The following is a 13181-nucleotide window of genomic DNA, read 5'->3' on the forward strand; positions in this document are numbered from 1 at the left end:
ATTTTTGAGAAATTGGAATCTTCGCAAAAACATAACAATTTTTGTAAATGAGTCGCTGCTTCTGAGGGAGAAACTATCGCTACCGGTTCTTTCGATTTAACACTTCATCTTAGATTTGCTGGGGTAGTTTCTAAGTAATGTCAAAAAGTTTCTAAACAACTGTCACAACTTGATTTTCCGGAATCGATAACATTTTTCTGTAAGCGAAGGTCCTAACCGTCCGAGATATGGGTCAGATATTTCACCCATTGATGTTTTTCGAAGGCTGTAGACAGCAGGGTAAAGTAAAAAAAAAGTACTAGGAGATTATGCATTCACACAGAGTAGGCGGACTTTCCACTATTGATACCCTTTTTTGAGAATGGAAGAATCATTTTCTACCGAACTAAATTTGTTGCATAAAAGAATGTGAAAAAAAACTAAGCGACTTTAGCGTCTCAAAAAACTATAAATAAAAAACCAAATCCTGATTTTGTTGAACAGGAGTTTTTGGGTCTTCGAAACTAAGCAATAAACGTTGACTAATCGGATACATAGTCCGAAACTGTTTTAACCGAAAAAAAATCTTTAAAAAAAAACAAAATTATTCGAAATCGGACTTGGTAAAATTGCAAATTACAGGACTTTCAATTATGTTAAAATATTTAGAACTAAAACTTTTAAAAAAAAAACGGAAAAAGAAACGCCAAAAATTAGACCTAAAACCATTAACCGGAAAAAATCAACAATTTTTCAAGATGTTTACTTGAAAAAAATAATTATTGCCGGAAATGTACTCCACCTAGATGAGGTAGTTTTATTTGAAATTTCAGAAATTGAGCATATCTTGAAATTTACCATATCTACAAAATTGACCATTCTGTGAACAAAATTATTTATGGGAAAAAAGTCTAGTACCCGATTGCAATACCCTCCTTGCTTATCAAAAGGGTAATAAAATTAACAAACCTTTCACTTAAATGGTTGTTTGTGGCAAGCAAACCATTTTCGTTTCAAGTCCCGTACCTTAAAATGCTTTTAGAGCCCTAAGTCATCTTCAAACCTATCTGTCATAAGACCAAGTGGGTTATCTCTATATTTGCAATTATCTTGCATTTACATGAAATTACATTATTTACAGAGATTTGTGATATAAATACAGACTATGTTACAAAGTTCTGAAGTTCACCAATTAGCTTGACTATTATCTCTTTTGGCTTCCTTTCTTCTTAAACTTTCTATTTCAGCAAATTTCTGTTTCTTTAAATCGTCTATGATCTGCTCTTTAAATTTAGGGTCTTTAGCTGGATCTTCTGTACTTTGTCCTGAGTCTTGGCTTTTCTGAGGGAAAAAATCGCAGAAGCTCTTCTTCCAATCCTCCCAAGAATGAACATCGCCTCGATTTAACGAGTTCGAATCTGAAGACGGAATTCCAATCGCCATCATATCATCATTTCCAGCACTTACTGCGACAGGTTTGCTTTCATCTATTGACACAACTTTCTGCATTGGAGCTCCGAACGCCATGTTATTCATGAACACTTTGAAATTTCTTAAAGTTGCCGGAACTTTCTCTGATACAAACAGTACATGCGCTGCATATGTATGAGCAACAAACCTCAGTGCTCTGCCTATCATTTTCTTCTCCACCGAATCCAAATTGACGAACAAGTCAAACTTGGTTCCAATTATCAGCAGAGGAACCGGAAACATGGACGACGAATCAAATCCGTTCGCAAAACCCTGCTTTCTGTCAGAATTATTCCGATCTACAGATCGTTTCACGTCTGCATTCGCGGCCAACGCCTTTTCGATCTGCTGTTTGAGCTCTACAATGAAGTGCTCCATTGTGAACCAAATAGTCTGAGGCTGAGACAAATCAAGGGTCAGAACAACTGATAGCCCTGTAACCGTTTCGGGAGTAATTATTGCTTCTGTAAGGTCGCTCAAAAATGTACCGCCAGCCAGCTCCCATAAATTCACGACGTCTTTTTCAAGAGAAAAGGACTTCGGTCTTCTTGCGAATGTGTACTCTAGCGCAACTGATGGCTTGGGACGCTCTTCGTTCTTTTCGCGAAACTTAAGAAGCAATGAGGTTTTGCCAGATTGCTTAGCACCTACAAATAGAACAGACCTGTCTTCTCCAAGCAGCTTCTCTTCCCTCTTCTTTTGATTTTGAGCCTGCACTTCGTCGCAGGCTAGTGACCACACAGTATCCGCCATTTACATCTGCAAATGAAATATTCCTTCAGCTAAAATTTCAACATCTGACATAGATTCCCATACTATATATCATATTTCATACCTCAGATTAAAAGTAACCTGTGTTGTGGCGGTATGTTTTCCAATTTAAAGATAAAAATATACACATTTTTCGTTTATTATTTTCGGCAATAAACTTTAATAAATTAAAGAACATAGGCGCTACGCGCAATACACCGAAGGCATAGAAACTGAAGATAAAACCAAACAACTTGAACAACTAATAATTGAAGAATAACAGTTCTAGAACAAAAAATCGTACTAATACATGTATACACCAAAATTTTGCTATATCGAGAAAGAGCCTGAAATAACAGTTCTAGAACTAAAAATCGTACTAACACATGTATAGGTTAAATTTTTGATATATCAACGAAGATCATAAAATAACACTTCTAGAACTAAAAATCGTACTAACACATGTATACACCAAAATTTTACTATATTGACAAAGAGCCTGAATAACAGTTCGTGAGCTAAAAATCGTACGAACACATGTATACACCAAAATAAATAAAGATGAACAAATAAAGAAACAAACATACGCAATCACGTGACATAGCGCGATATAGTACAGCCCACATGATAATTGATAACTGTGGACGTTATTTGTCGACACTTGACAACAGACAACATTAAAAAAAAAACCCCGTTACACGATACCATAACACCTTGACTAAAGTCTTCGGTGTAATAAGATATTATAACGCATAGGCACTTCATGATACAAGTTTGCAATCGGGATAAGGGTTTTTTCTAATTTCGAATTGTGCCTGTCATGCTTGCTCTTGTAGCAGAAACCGAAAATCAAAAGAGAACGGCCAAAAAATTCAGCCCTGAGCCCAGTTGCCATTCGCAATTGGTCTATATAAACATGACTTGAGTAGAGTTGTCTTGATCCTGATAGGAGACTAGAAGAACACTTCAGGCAAGCTGTCCGGAAGGCAAGTTGTCATACAAGTGAACCATTGTGCAGCTAGAGTAAACCAAGAACTGATTCAAATGAACACGAACTGTTCGAAAGGTCCAGAACGTGACTTTTCCTTCAAACTGACAAAATTTCTACAGCTTACTTACTTTTTTCAGGCAACTTGCATCTCTTCCACGATTCAAGTGAACCACAGTTTTGTATGAACCAAAGTTCAGGCAAGCTATCAGGAAGTTTGATTCATATAAGTGAACCATTGAGCATGTAGAGTGAACCGCAACTTGACCTATCGGTCCATATTATGATTTGTAATTTAAAACTACAGACCATTCCAACTTGACGAAATAATTCCATACCTCCTTTTGAAGCGATCACAAATAACGGCTATTGTCTACTGCTGGACAAAGAACACTGCCGATATCTTCGAAGATCTGCAGGAAACAGATATAGTTGTCATCAAGAGAATATCTCATATTAGAGAGTATCTCCAGCTACATATACCACTATCGTCCAAATATTAGGATATCGAGATCACTTAACCGGCAATTTTTCGAAAACACAGGGAGACAGAACAAGAAGCCATGGCAGGGACGTTTTGTAGGGTAAAGACGCGAATGACGCAGCTGTGGGATTTCAGAAGCAGTAAGATACTATTTATCCGCTAGGGCCTCTCATTTTTGCGGTCACCCTGCACTCTCTTGTCGAATCTCTCAAGTCGGAAGTCCCCGGTCTCACCCTCAACTGCTGGTAATTGAGGGTGAGGGTGAGACCAAAGAACACTGCCGATATCTTCGAAGATCTGCAGGAAACAGATATAGTTGTCATCAAGAGAATATCTCATATTAGAGAGTATCTCCAGCTACATATACCACTATCGTCCAAATATTAGGATATCGAGATCACTTAACCGGCAATTTTTCGAAAACACAGGGAGACAGAACAAGAAGCCATGGCAGGGACGTTTTGTAGGGTAAAGACGCGAATGACGCAGCTGTGGGATTTCAGAAGCAGTAAGATACTATTTATCCGCTAGGGCCTCTCATTTTTGCGGTCACCCTGCACTCTCTTGTCGAATCTCTCAAGTCGGAAGTCCCCGGTCTCACCCTCAACTGCTGGTACCTTGATGATGGTATTTGTGCCGGCGACGAAGACACCTTGCTCAAGGCTCTCGAATTCATCACTTCCAACGGCTTGCATCTCGGCCTCAAAGTCAAGCACAGTAAGTGTGAGTTGTGGGCCCCTGTGGAGTTCTCGTCCATCCCCGTTTCTATCCCGAGAGCAGCGTCTAATGGCTTTGAGCTTCTTGGCGCCCCCATTGGTGATACTGAGTTCTCAGTTAAAGTCCTGGACAAACGCATCTCGAAAGCCACCAAATGTCTTGAAAAGTTACCTCTTCTTGATGACCCCCAGCTCTCACTTGGCATCACTCGCACTTGCCTTGCTGCTCCCAAGCTGACGTACTCTCTTCGCACTCAGCCGCCCTCTCAGCCTGTCGCAGCTTCCCTGCAAGTTTTTGATGAACTCCGCGATGCTCTTTCTGTCATAGTTGGCTCACCTGTTCCTGATCTTGCCTGGTCCCAGTCTTCCCTGCCTATCAAAGATGGCGGACTTGGCGTCCGGCAAGCTCGCGACCAACACATCCCTGCCTTCCTAGAGTCTTCGTGTCAGTCAGCTCATTTGGTCTCGTTTCTTACCGAATGCGACATCACTGATACGCCGGAGTTCCTGCGTGCCTCTAACGACTTCCGTGAACAGTCTGGAAGCGTTAACACTCCCGGTTTTACTCAAGAATCTTTCCAAGAGAAACTCGATAAGGCCACCTACAACGCTTTCTTCTCGTCTCTTCCCGATTCCCGCGAGCAAGCTCGTCTTCAGTCGCTCTCTCTGCCTTACGCCGGCGCTTGGCTTACCGCAGTCCCCATTAAAGGTCTTGGCCTGCACCTGCTTCCTGCTGAGTTCCAAGCTGCTGTCAGATACCGCCTTGCTCTTCCTGTGTTCGCGTCTGCTCGTAGGTGCCCCGCGTGTCCGTCTGGCATTCTGGACGTCCTCGGGGACCACGCTGTCGCTTGTGGGGGGGAATGGTGGCCGGATCTCCCGTCACGACAGACTACGGGACATTATTTTCAATGCTACCACGGCTGCCTCTTTAGCCCCCATCAAGGAGCAACGGAACCTCATCCCTGGAGAACGGTCCAAACCCGGCGATATTTTTGTCCCTACTTGGAGCGCTGGTCGCCCAGCTGCTTTCGACGTCACCGTGACATCCCCGCTGCAGTTATCTCTTCTCTCTCGTGCGGCGGAGACCCCCGGGGCGTCCCTGGAAGTTGCTGAGGACCGCAAATTTTCGAAACACGAGAAAAACTGTGAGGAACAAGGAATCAGTTTTTTCCCGTTAGCAGTCGAAACGCTCGGGGGTTGGTCCGCTTTAGCTATCAAAACCCTCATGTCAGTTGCTATCCTCGCTGATGCCAGACGCTCTGGTTTACGTGACGCTCGTGTTGCCCCAGTTCGCCTTCTCCAGAGCCTCTCAGTGTGCCTCATGAGAGGAAACGCCACTATGATTGTCAGTCGGGCCATCTAGTCTTGTGCAGTTTATTACGTTTTTGCCTTCCCAATTCTGGTGCTCCTTTGTTCCTTTGCTGTTAGTGCATTCCCCCTCTCTTTTCAATCCTCAATGGTTCATCCCACATTTGTTGTTTGTTTTGTATTTGGTGTTTGTTGTGTATTCGGTAATTATATAATTAATTAAATAAAAAACTATTGAAAGCAGTAAGATACTATTGATTTTTTATTGCTAAGTGCCGCATGCTAAATTTTTTTAGATGGGGTCAGATAAAATGGGCCCTTCCGTCACGCGGCGGTCCGTGCACAGGTTGGATACGGCCATACCAACGCCATATGAATACATCGTCAAAGTTTTATGAATAAATCAAGTCGATTTTAAAGCATCCAGAGAATTGCCAACAGTATACTTTAGACAAGTTTGTTATTTGTTCATTATCTTGGATCAATTTGTATATTTTAACAAAATTTTCATCCTGTTGATGCACAATTTGTGCAAAACATTTGAATTAGCATTTCAAAAACAATTTCTTTATTTTACTTTAAATTTATTTTTTCAAATCGTTGGAGTCATTTCTAGAATTTTCATCATGTCTTGAGGACCTGAATTCATTTACTTGAGCCTATTTTGTCGATTATGCTGAGAGAGGTTCGTTTCAAGTTGATCCAGCTGAAATGGATTAACAGCACATTTTCTAACAAAAACTAATAGAAGTAATGGGTGCCCATCCCTGTTTTGAATGGCTGTTCGCTTGTTTTAGGTATCTAAATAACTGGCCATGGGGGCATTCTTATTTCTAAATAAAGCGGGCGTATTTTCGCAGTGGCTTTTAAGCTCTTAAGATCCTAAAGTTGCGCATATAAGCGAACCGTGATTTGGCGCTTATCAATTTTGACTCCATATGTAACACAGGTAAACTATTCTTACAATTTTACAGAAAAAAAAATTATAGAAACTGAATTACCAGTGTGCATATCAGAAGGATTCGAATTTCATTTTTTGAATGAAAACATAAAAAATGAGTGCACTAATTTAATTTAATCCAATGACTCTTCCATAAGTTGAAAAAACAAATTCGTACACGCGTTGGAGAACGAATGACCTCCAACGAAAACTCCAAACGAAGAATTACACAATTTCACAATTACACATTTTCACAATTGTGTAATTTCAAAATTACACAATTTTTCAAAAAAATTCTAATTTTCGAAACAAATTTTGTGATCTTTGAAATCTTTTCAATGTAAAACACTCTGAATTCCAATTGTAGATATCTGATGATGCCAGTTTTGCAAAAAAATTTTATATTATGTTTAATAATTAACTTTTTTGACTTCTAACTATTTTAAATAAAACCTAATGTCAATAACTGTGCCATCCGGTCATAATACGAGAAAGTTTTGCGTTGAGTTAAATTTTTCAACGTTTCAAATTGAGCCTGTCCTGAACAGTCTCTTCGTGATAACTGAATGTCAAAGGTAAAAATCAGAACATCCGAAATTTTAACTGCGAAGACTGCTAAATTAGTTTTTAGTCAATCAACTTTTCGCAAATGGCTCAATGAAACATCAATTGAGTAGAAGTGTCTCGTTCCTGACAGAAATCTAGAACAGCGCTTCCCCTTCGCAAACTGGCAGACCAGCACTCATGAGCGAACCAATGGACAACAAATTTAGGGAGGTATCCAATTGAAGTTAAACGACGGTCCAAAATTTAATAAAAAATTGCGAAACTTTTTGAGCTATTTAGTGATCTTAATATCGGCTTCATTTCGATACTGAAATACATTCCAGCCCAATTATATTTTCTTGAGCACTTTCTTGAGAATTTAAATACATGAGTATTTTATCAGCTTATAATTAGATACGGTTTAGGTTGATTCGTTTGAAACTAGCGACCCGGTGCAGCACTTGCTGCATTAAATTGATTTTAATATAAGTTTCAATTCATATACAAATATGCAAAGAAACATAGTTAGTTTATTTTGGTGTCGAAGGTCACCGGGTCCAAGACACTATCTTCAATCAACAGAAATCTATGGCCGCTCCTCCTTCTCTCCAGGACCTACGGAAAAGGAATAGAGGTCTCCAAGAAACCTGGAAGCCTCGGCTAAGACAAACCTCAGCACAACAGACTGTTCAAAAAGAAAAAAAAGACAAACGTAAATCTTACTGTTAAAATTGAAAATTAAAAAAAAACGTATACAGCTGTCAAATAAGACACATGTATGTCAGGGTACAACTCATAAATTATGCTTCATGTCCCTAAAACTGTTTAAAAAAGGATTAATGAAAACAAAAAATTTTTAAAACGATTTCCCATTGGAATTTTTTAAAAAATTTAAGAAATATTCAAGTAAAAACTCAATTTGAATTACAATGATCAGATTATACAAACTAAAAGAAACTGTAATGTATTTGCTGCCGTGTGATCATTTTATAAGAACGTTCAGGAGATTAAAACGCTGTTCTCCCAAACCACAATGAAGCCAAATGAGATCAAATCAGAAGCAAAAACCAAGGTACCGATAAACGCAACGCCGAAACAAGAAAATCAAAACGGAATCCGCGGCATCCCTGAACTAAACGACAAAGATCAAAGAAAAAGACAAGAAAATGACCTCCAACAAGTAAAGGAAATCTTGGAGCACATGCAAATTGTGCCAGAGATAGTTGATCTGTTCCGGATGGGTCAACGACAGGAAGGCAAGGACCGAACCATACTGGTAAAAGTCCCAATTTGGCAGAAACAACTAATACTATCATCCGCTTGCCGCCCAAAACTATATGACAAACCTGTGTTTGTCAGCCGCGAGCTATCAGTGGATGAAGCAAAATTTGAAAATCAAGCACTGCAAAAACGGCGGGAGCTCATAAACGAAAACATCGATAAACAAAACCTGCGCATCCGCGATGGAAAACTCTATGTAACATTCGTCTACTGCAGTCACACATGAGGCTTAAGAAAAATAGGCCCTATAACTATTGGCTCAAGAGTCAGGGACACTATCTCTTGTGTTTTTCTACCTCAAATCAGTCGGAGCCAATTCGGTTCGTTTGTGACATGAGACTACGACTCGTTACAGCTTAAAGGCTACTACTAAAATATCCCCCCACTCTAGAATTAAGAACGTCCTCATACTTAGGTCTCTAGATACCCAAAATACATGAACGCCGTTAAAAACCGGGTTGGAACAATCCGTTAAGTTACTTTTATTTAGACAGTGGAACTTTGATCCATTTCAGATGGATCAACCTAAAACTCGCCTTACCTCAACATAATAATCACAAAACACACTCTAGAAATTTAAATGTGTACTCACATTGTAGCACGCTCAAGAACTGGGAGTAATCAAGTCGGTAATCAACTCGAGAATCAAATAATGTAATTAAAATGAGTTTAATGTTTGTCAGTTTTAACAACAAGAACAAGTTCGTACTCTAGACTATAATTTCTCGTGAACCATTGGGACACTCAAGCTGTCCACCTTTCCACCGAAGGTTCACTCTAGTCCAGTTTAGAATAGTACTCCAGTCAAGTCACAAAAATCCAGTTCGTGGGAATACTCTTGTCTCTGTTTCGAATGGGACAGCTCTACTCTAGGTTATTGCTGTGTCGGAAACTGCGAATAGCAATTTCCTTCCGATTTTTCTTGCAACTTTCCCGCGATTGTCACTCGATTGTTCTGACTTCTCTTTCTTGACTTTCAGTTATCGCGAGAAAATCGTGCATGACATGCTCCATTCGAATTTTTGAAAAACTTAATTTCACCCTAAAATCAAGTGCTCTTGCTTTTCTCAAGGTCAAACTTCCAAATATGACCGACTGGCACATACTCCCCGGACTCAAGATCGATGTCCTCATCGCGTGCTGTCGTCTGCCAGTGAGTCCCCGAAAACCGAGTGTTGCTCAAGGTACAGTGCCAGTGGTCATTTACAGAAGTTTGCAGCAGACTTAAGCTTATCTACACCCCAAAATTCACGGCCATGTAAAATTTTCACACTATCGCTAAACAGCAATCAAAATCTGTGACATTCGACCAGAATGGCCAAAATGCAATCTCTGCAGAATTCGGAATATTAGCAGTAAGCCTTCCGGATTGGTGGTTTTTAAGAACTAAGGGCGTTATTGGAACGTTTAGCCAAACGGTGAAGGCTGGAATATTCTAGTATTTTAAAGTTTCAAAAATTCGAATGATGACGTCACATTTCTGAGAAATGCTGAAACGGCCATTTTAACAAAAAACGAGAGAGGAAACACAACAACAACGTTAGTTGCGCTGACGAGAACAACTTTATTGAAATTGAAGAAGTCGAAATTGAAGAAAAACAGCAGCAGAGTGCAGAGAACGTTCCGAGTTGCAACTATTGTGCTGCTACAATAGTTGCAAGGCCGTTGCGAACAACGGTGAAGGGTAAGAAACCAGCCTTCCGTGTTGTCGTGAAATCGAATTTAAGGAGCTTGATTCACCGGATTCAAGAATCCGGAAGGGTCTCGGGACGGAAAACTTTTATTGACTCATATGAACTTTTAGCATCCTGTCATGTCCTGACTTGAATTTAAGTGATATTTGGATTAGTTTTGACAAGGATGAGGTGCTAAGAGTTGGGGGAAAGGGTTGATCCATCTTCGATGGAGATGATGATTTTTATCTACTGAACAAAAACAATAGTAATATAATAAATAGTAGCCCTGTTTTTAGGAGTGACCTCGTGGTCTGGGGATACTGAGACCCAGCCATGAGCTCACTATTTTTGCATGTAATTCAGTTAATTTGACCGTTCTGGTCGAAGCCGGAGAACAGTAACGTTTTTGTCGACCCGATGTTAGAAAAGACCACCGAAAAGTACTGGCTTGGTAGAGACGGTGAAAAACATGCAAAGCTCTGTTTAGACGCTAGCCAGTCGTCTTAAGACTTAGTTTTGTTATCCGTCGATATGTATCTTCCGGGCGAATGTTACATGTATGTTTTTATGGCGCTCCGGGGTGTTATTCTTTCATAACATCATGACCGGCGGAACCGTTAACGAGCACTCCGCGCCGAGCGGATGCTCACATTAACGCCCTTAATAGGCCTAAACTGCCGGGGCGTAAGGGTAGTTCGGAACGCGGAAGCCTTCCGGATTACCGTGAATAGTTTTTTAACCTAGTTAAGACCGAAAATTCACGAACCAGGAAGGGTGGGGGGAATCATGAACCCCTCATCCCCTGAGTGGTTTGTGACCAAAAACACTTAAAGATATAAGCAAAACCAAACAAAAAGTAGTATAGTACCCAAGAAAAACAAAAAACATAAAAAAAAATAACCGAAAAAACCAAAAACAGTAAAAAAGTAAAAAATCAGTAGAAATCATCAACCCAGACAAGATGTGATTCAACCCCCCCGTTTGTTGTTGATAGATATATTGTTATTACAGGCATTTATATCAGTCAGGATCGTTACGATCAGTTTTATAGCCCGTTTGTGAGGCTTGTACTGTAGGGTTATTTGAGCATTTAAGCACGTTAATGATAAATTGCGCTCAATCCGGAAGGGTCAGCTGATTTGCGCTCAATTCGGAAGGGTCCTGGGTGAAGACCGATCCGGCAAGCAGTACAAGGAGCAACAAGAAGGGGCTCAACGACAACAACAATCGACTGTTGGGTATCGTTAACAAGTTTTGTATCCCTTTTGGTACAAAAAGTAAGATAGTAATCTGTGGGGGGCTCGACAGTGCTGCACTGTAGTGACCCTTCACCGAACTGCGAATATCCGAGTTAAGCACCTTAATTCGGATAATAAACAATCCCGGAGGGGTATAGTATTACTAATATTATTATTTATATAGCCTATATTAATAGTCTTATATCGTTTTTCAGTGAAAAACAACGAAAACAGACCGGTTTTTAGGGTCAAAATAGCAATATTTTGATCCCCCCACAAGTCGCGATTTTTGAGATATCGATATTTTTTGAAACGGAAAAAAGCGCTAAGTTAGTGTGTTACATCGTAACTGCACTACTGTAATAAGTAGAACCGGTTAACTTTAGTTCGGAAGTGGTTGGAACTAGTTTGGTACCAAAAACCAAATTTTCCCATTTTTGATAGTAAGAAACACTATAAAATCAGAAAATTTTTTGAAATTTTTGAGTTAGGACAGTAAAAATAGTTGTTCGGACAACGTCCACTAGTGAATCTACGAGTTTAAAACCCGCTACCCGAAAGCCTTCCGGGTTGCAGAGAAATCGAACATAACGTGTTTGATTTGGTAGATTCATCAATCCGGAGGGGTCCAGGTAGCATAGTTTTTCGCAAATTTTTTCTACAAAAGCGTTTTAGATCGGGTCTTTTGCATTGAACTAGAAGAGTATAGGCCTTTTGAGCTCAGATCAATAATTTTTAGGTCGAAAGGACCAGATTTGCGGAAAAAGTTAGGCGGAACCTATAAGAGAGAAAATTTTTGAGTTTGGAAAAAAGACGTTTTGGTTAATAACTTTGGAACTACAGAGCATATCGAGTCAATCTTGGTACCATTAGATCAGAAATTAGCTGAAATTACTAGTAGGAAAGAGAATTACTCGAAAAAGCGAGCGAGAAAATTTTTTGAGATTGTTTTTAGCAAATTACACAAATCCGGAGGGGTACACCCTTCACGTTTTATAAAATTTTCTGAAAAACCCTTATACCCCTACCAAAAAATGATAGCGATTGAACTAAGTAACTTAGGACAGTTCTAGACAAAAAGGGAGGGCTGAAGGCACAAGACAACCATAATAGAGTCGAAATTAGGCAAGTGATAAGACCCTTCACCGTTAGTGTGAATTGTCAAATAAGTGCCTTAACTTCAATCCGGAGGGGTCTAGGAAAGGACCCTATACCCTTCCCAGTTAATTCAAACAGCATAAAAGCAACGCAGAACGTATCCGGAAGGTATAAGCTGAAATTAAGAAAACTACGAAAAGCTACTTTGACAGAGCTAAGGGCTCCCAATCGGAGGGGTCGAAATTTTTCAAAGTCAGAGGGGTCCGAATCCGGAGGGGTCTCTTTTCCACAAAACCGGAGGGGTCCGAATCCGGAGGGGTCTTATAGTTGCTAATTCGGAGGGGTCCAAATCCGGAGGGGTCTACTATTAACTAACTCGGAGGGGTCCCAATCCGGAGGGGTCCATATTCTGACAGTCCGGAAGGGTCCTATTTGTGCCAATCCGGAGGGGTATTATTTTATTAAGGACTTAGGTAAACGAAAGAAAGACTAAAAAGCGAGAGGTATTAGGTTATTAATACACAGGCTAGGTATCAGTGACTGCACTGGTAACTTGCCTTTCAAAAAGAACCAGACTAACACAAAACAGGTCCGAACTCGGATATTCGCGACACTAAGTCTAAATTAAAAAAAGCGTGACTCATTGGTGTGGATTGGAACATAATACGTTTTTGGGAAAAGTGACTGCCCTGAGGATTTTAGTAGGT

General features: G+C 40.1%; 3 protein-coding genes across 4 annotated transcripts in view; 1 reads left to right on the forward strand and 2 right to left on the reverse strand.

The window, feature by feature from the left end:
- Positions 1-13181, forward strand: part of LOC134840025 (motile sperm domain-containing protein 1-like) — a 484177-nt gene that overhangs the window by 339385 nt on the left and 131611 nt on the right. The gene's annotated exons all lie outside the window — the stretch shown is intronic.
- LOC134840674 (uncharacterized) overlaps positions 1-13181 on the reverse strand; it is a 165415-nt gene that overhangs the window by 40388 nt on the left and 111846 nt on the right. The window lies entirely within an intron of this gene.
- Positions 1063-9210, reverse strand: LOC134839478 (cytoplasmic dynein 2 light intermediate chain 1-like). The gene is made up of 2 exons (XM_063855046.1): positions 9055-9210; positions 1063-2231 (listed from the first exon to the last, which is right to left on the reverse strand). The coding sequence occupies exon 2, from the start codon at positions 2200-2202 to the stop codon at positions 1165-1167; it is 1038 nt and encodes a 345-aa protein (XP_063711116.1). The 5' UTR covers positions 2203-2231; positions 9055-9210; the 3' UTR covers positions 1063-1164.

The sequence above is a fragment of the Symsagittifera roscoffensis genome, chromosome 2 (assembly GCF_963678635.1).
Source record: "Symsagittifera roscoffensis chromosome 2, txSymRosc1.1, whole genome shotgun sequence".
Lineage (NCBI taxonomy): Eukaryota > Metazoa > Xenacoelomorpha > Acoela > Convolutidae > Symsagittifera > Symsagittifera roscoffensis.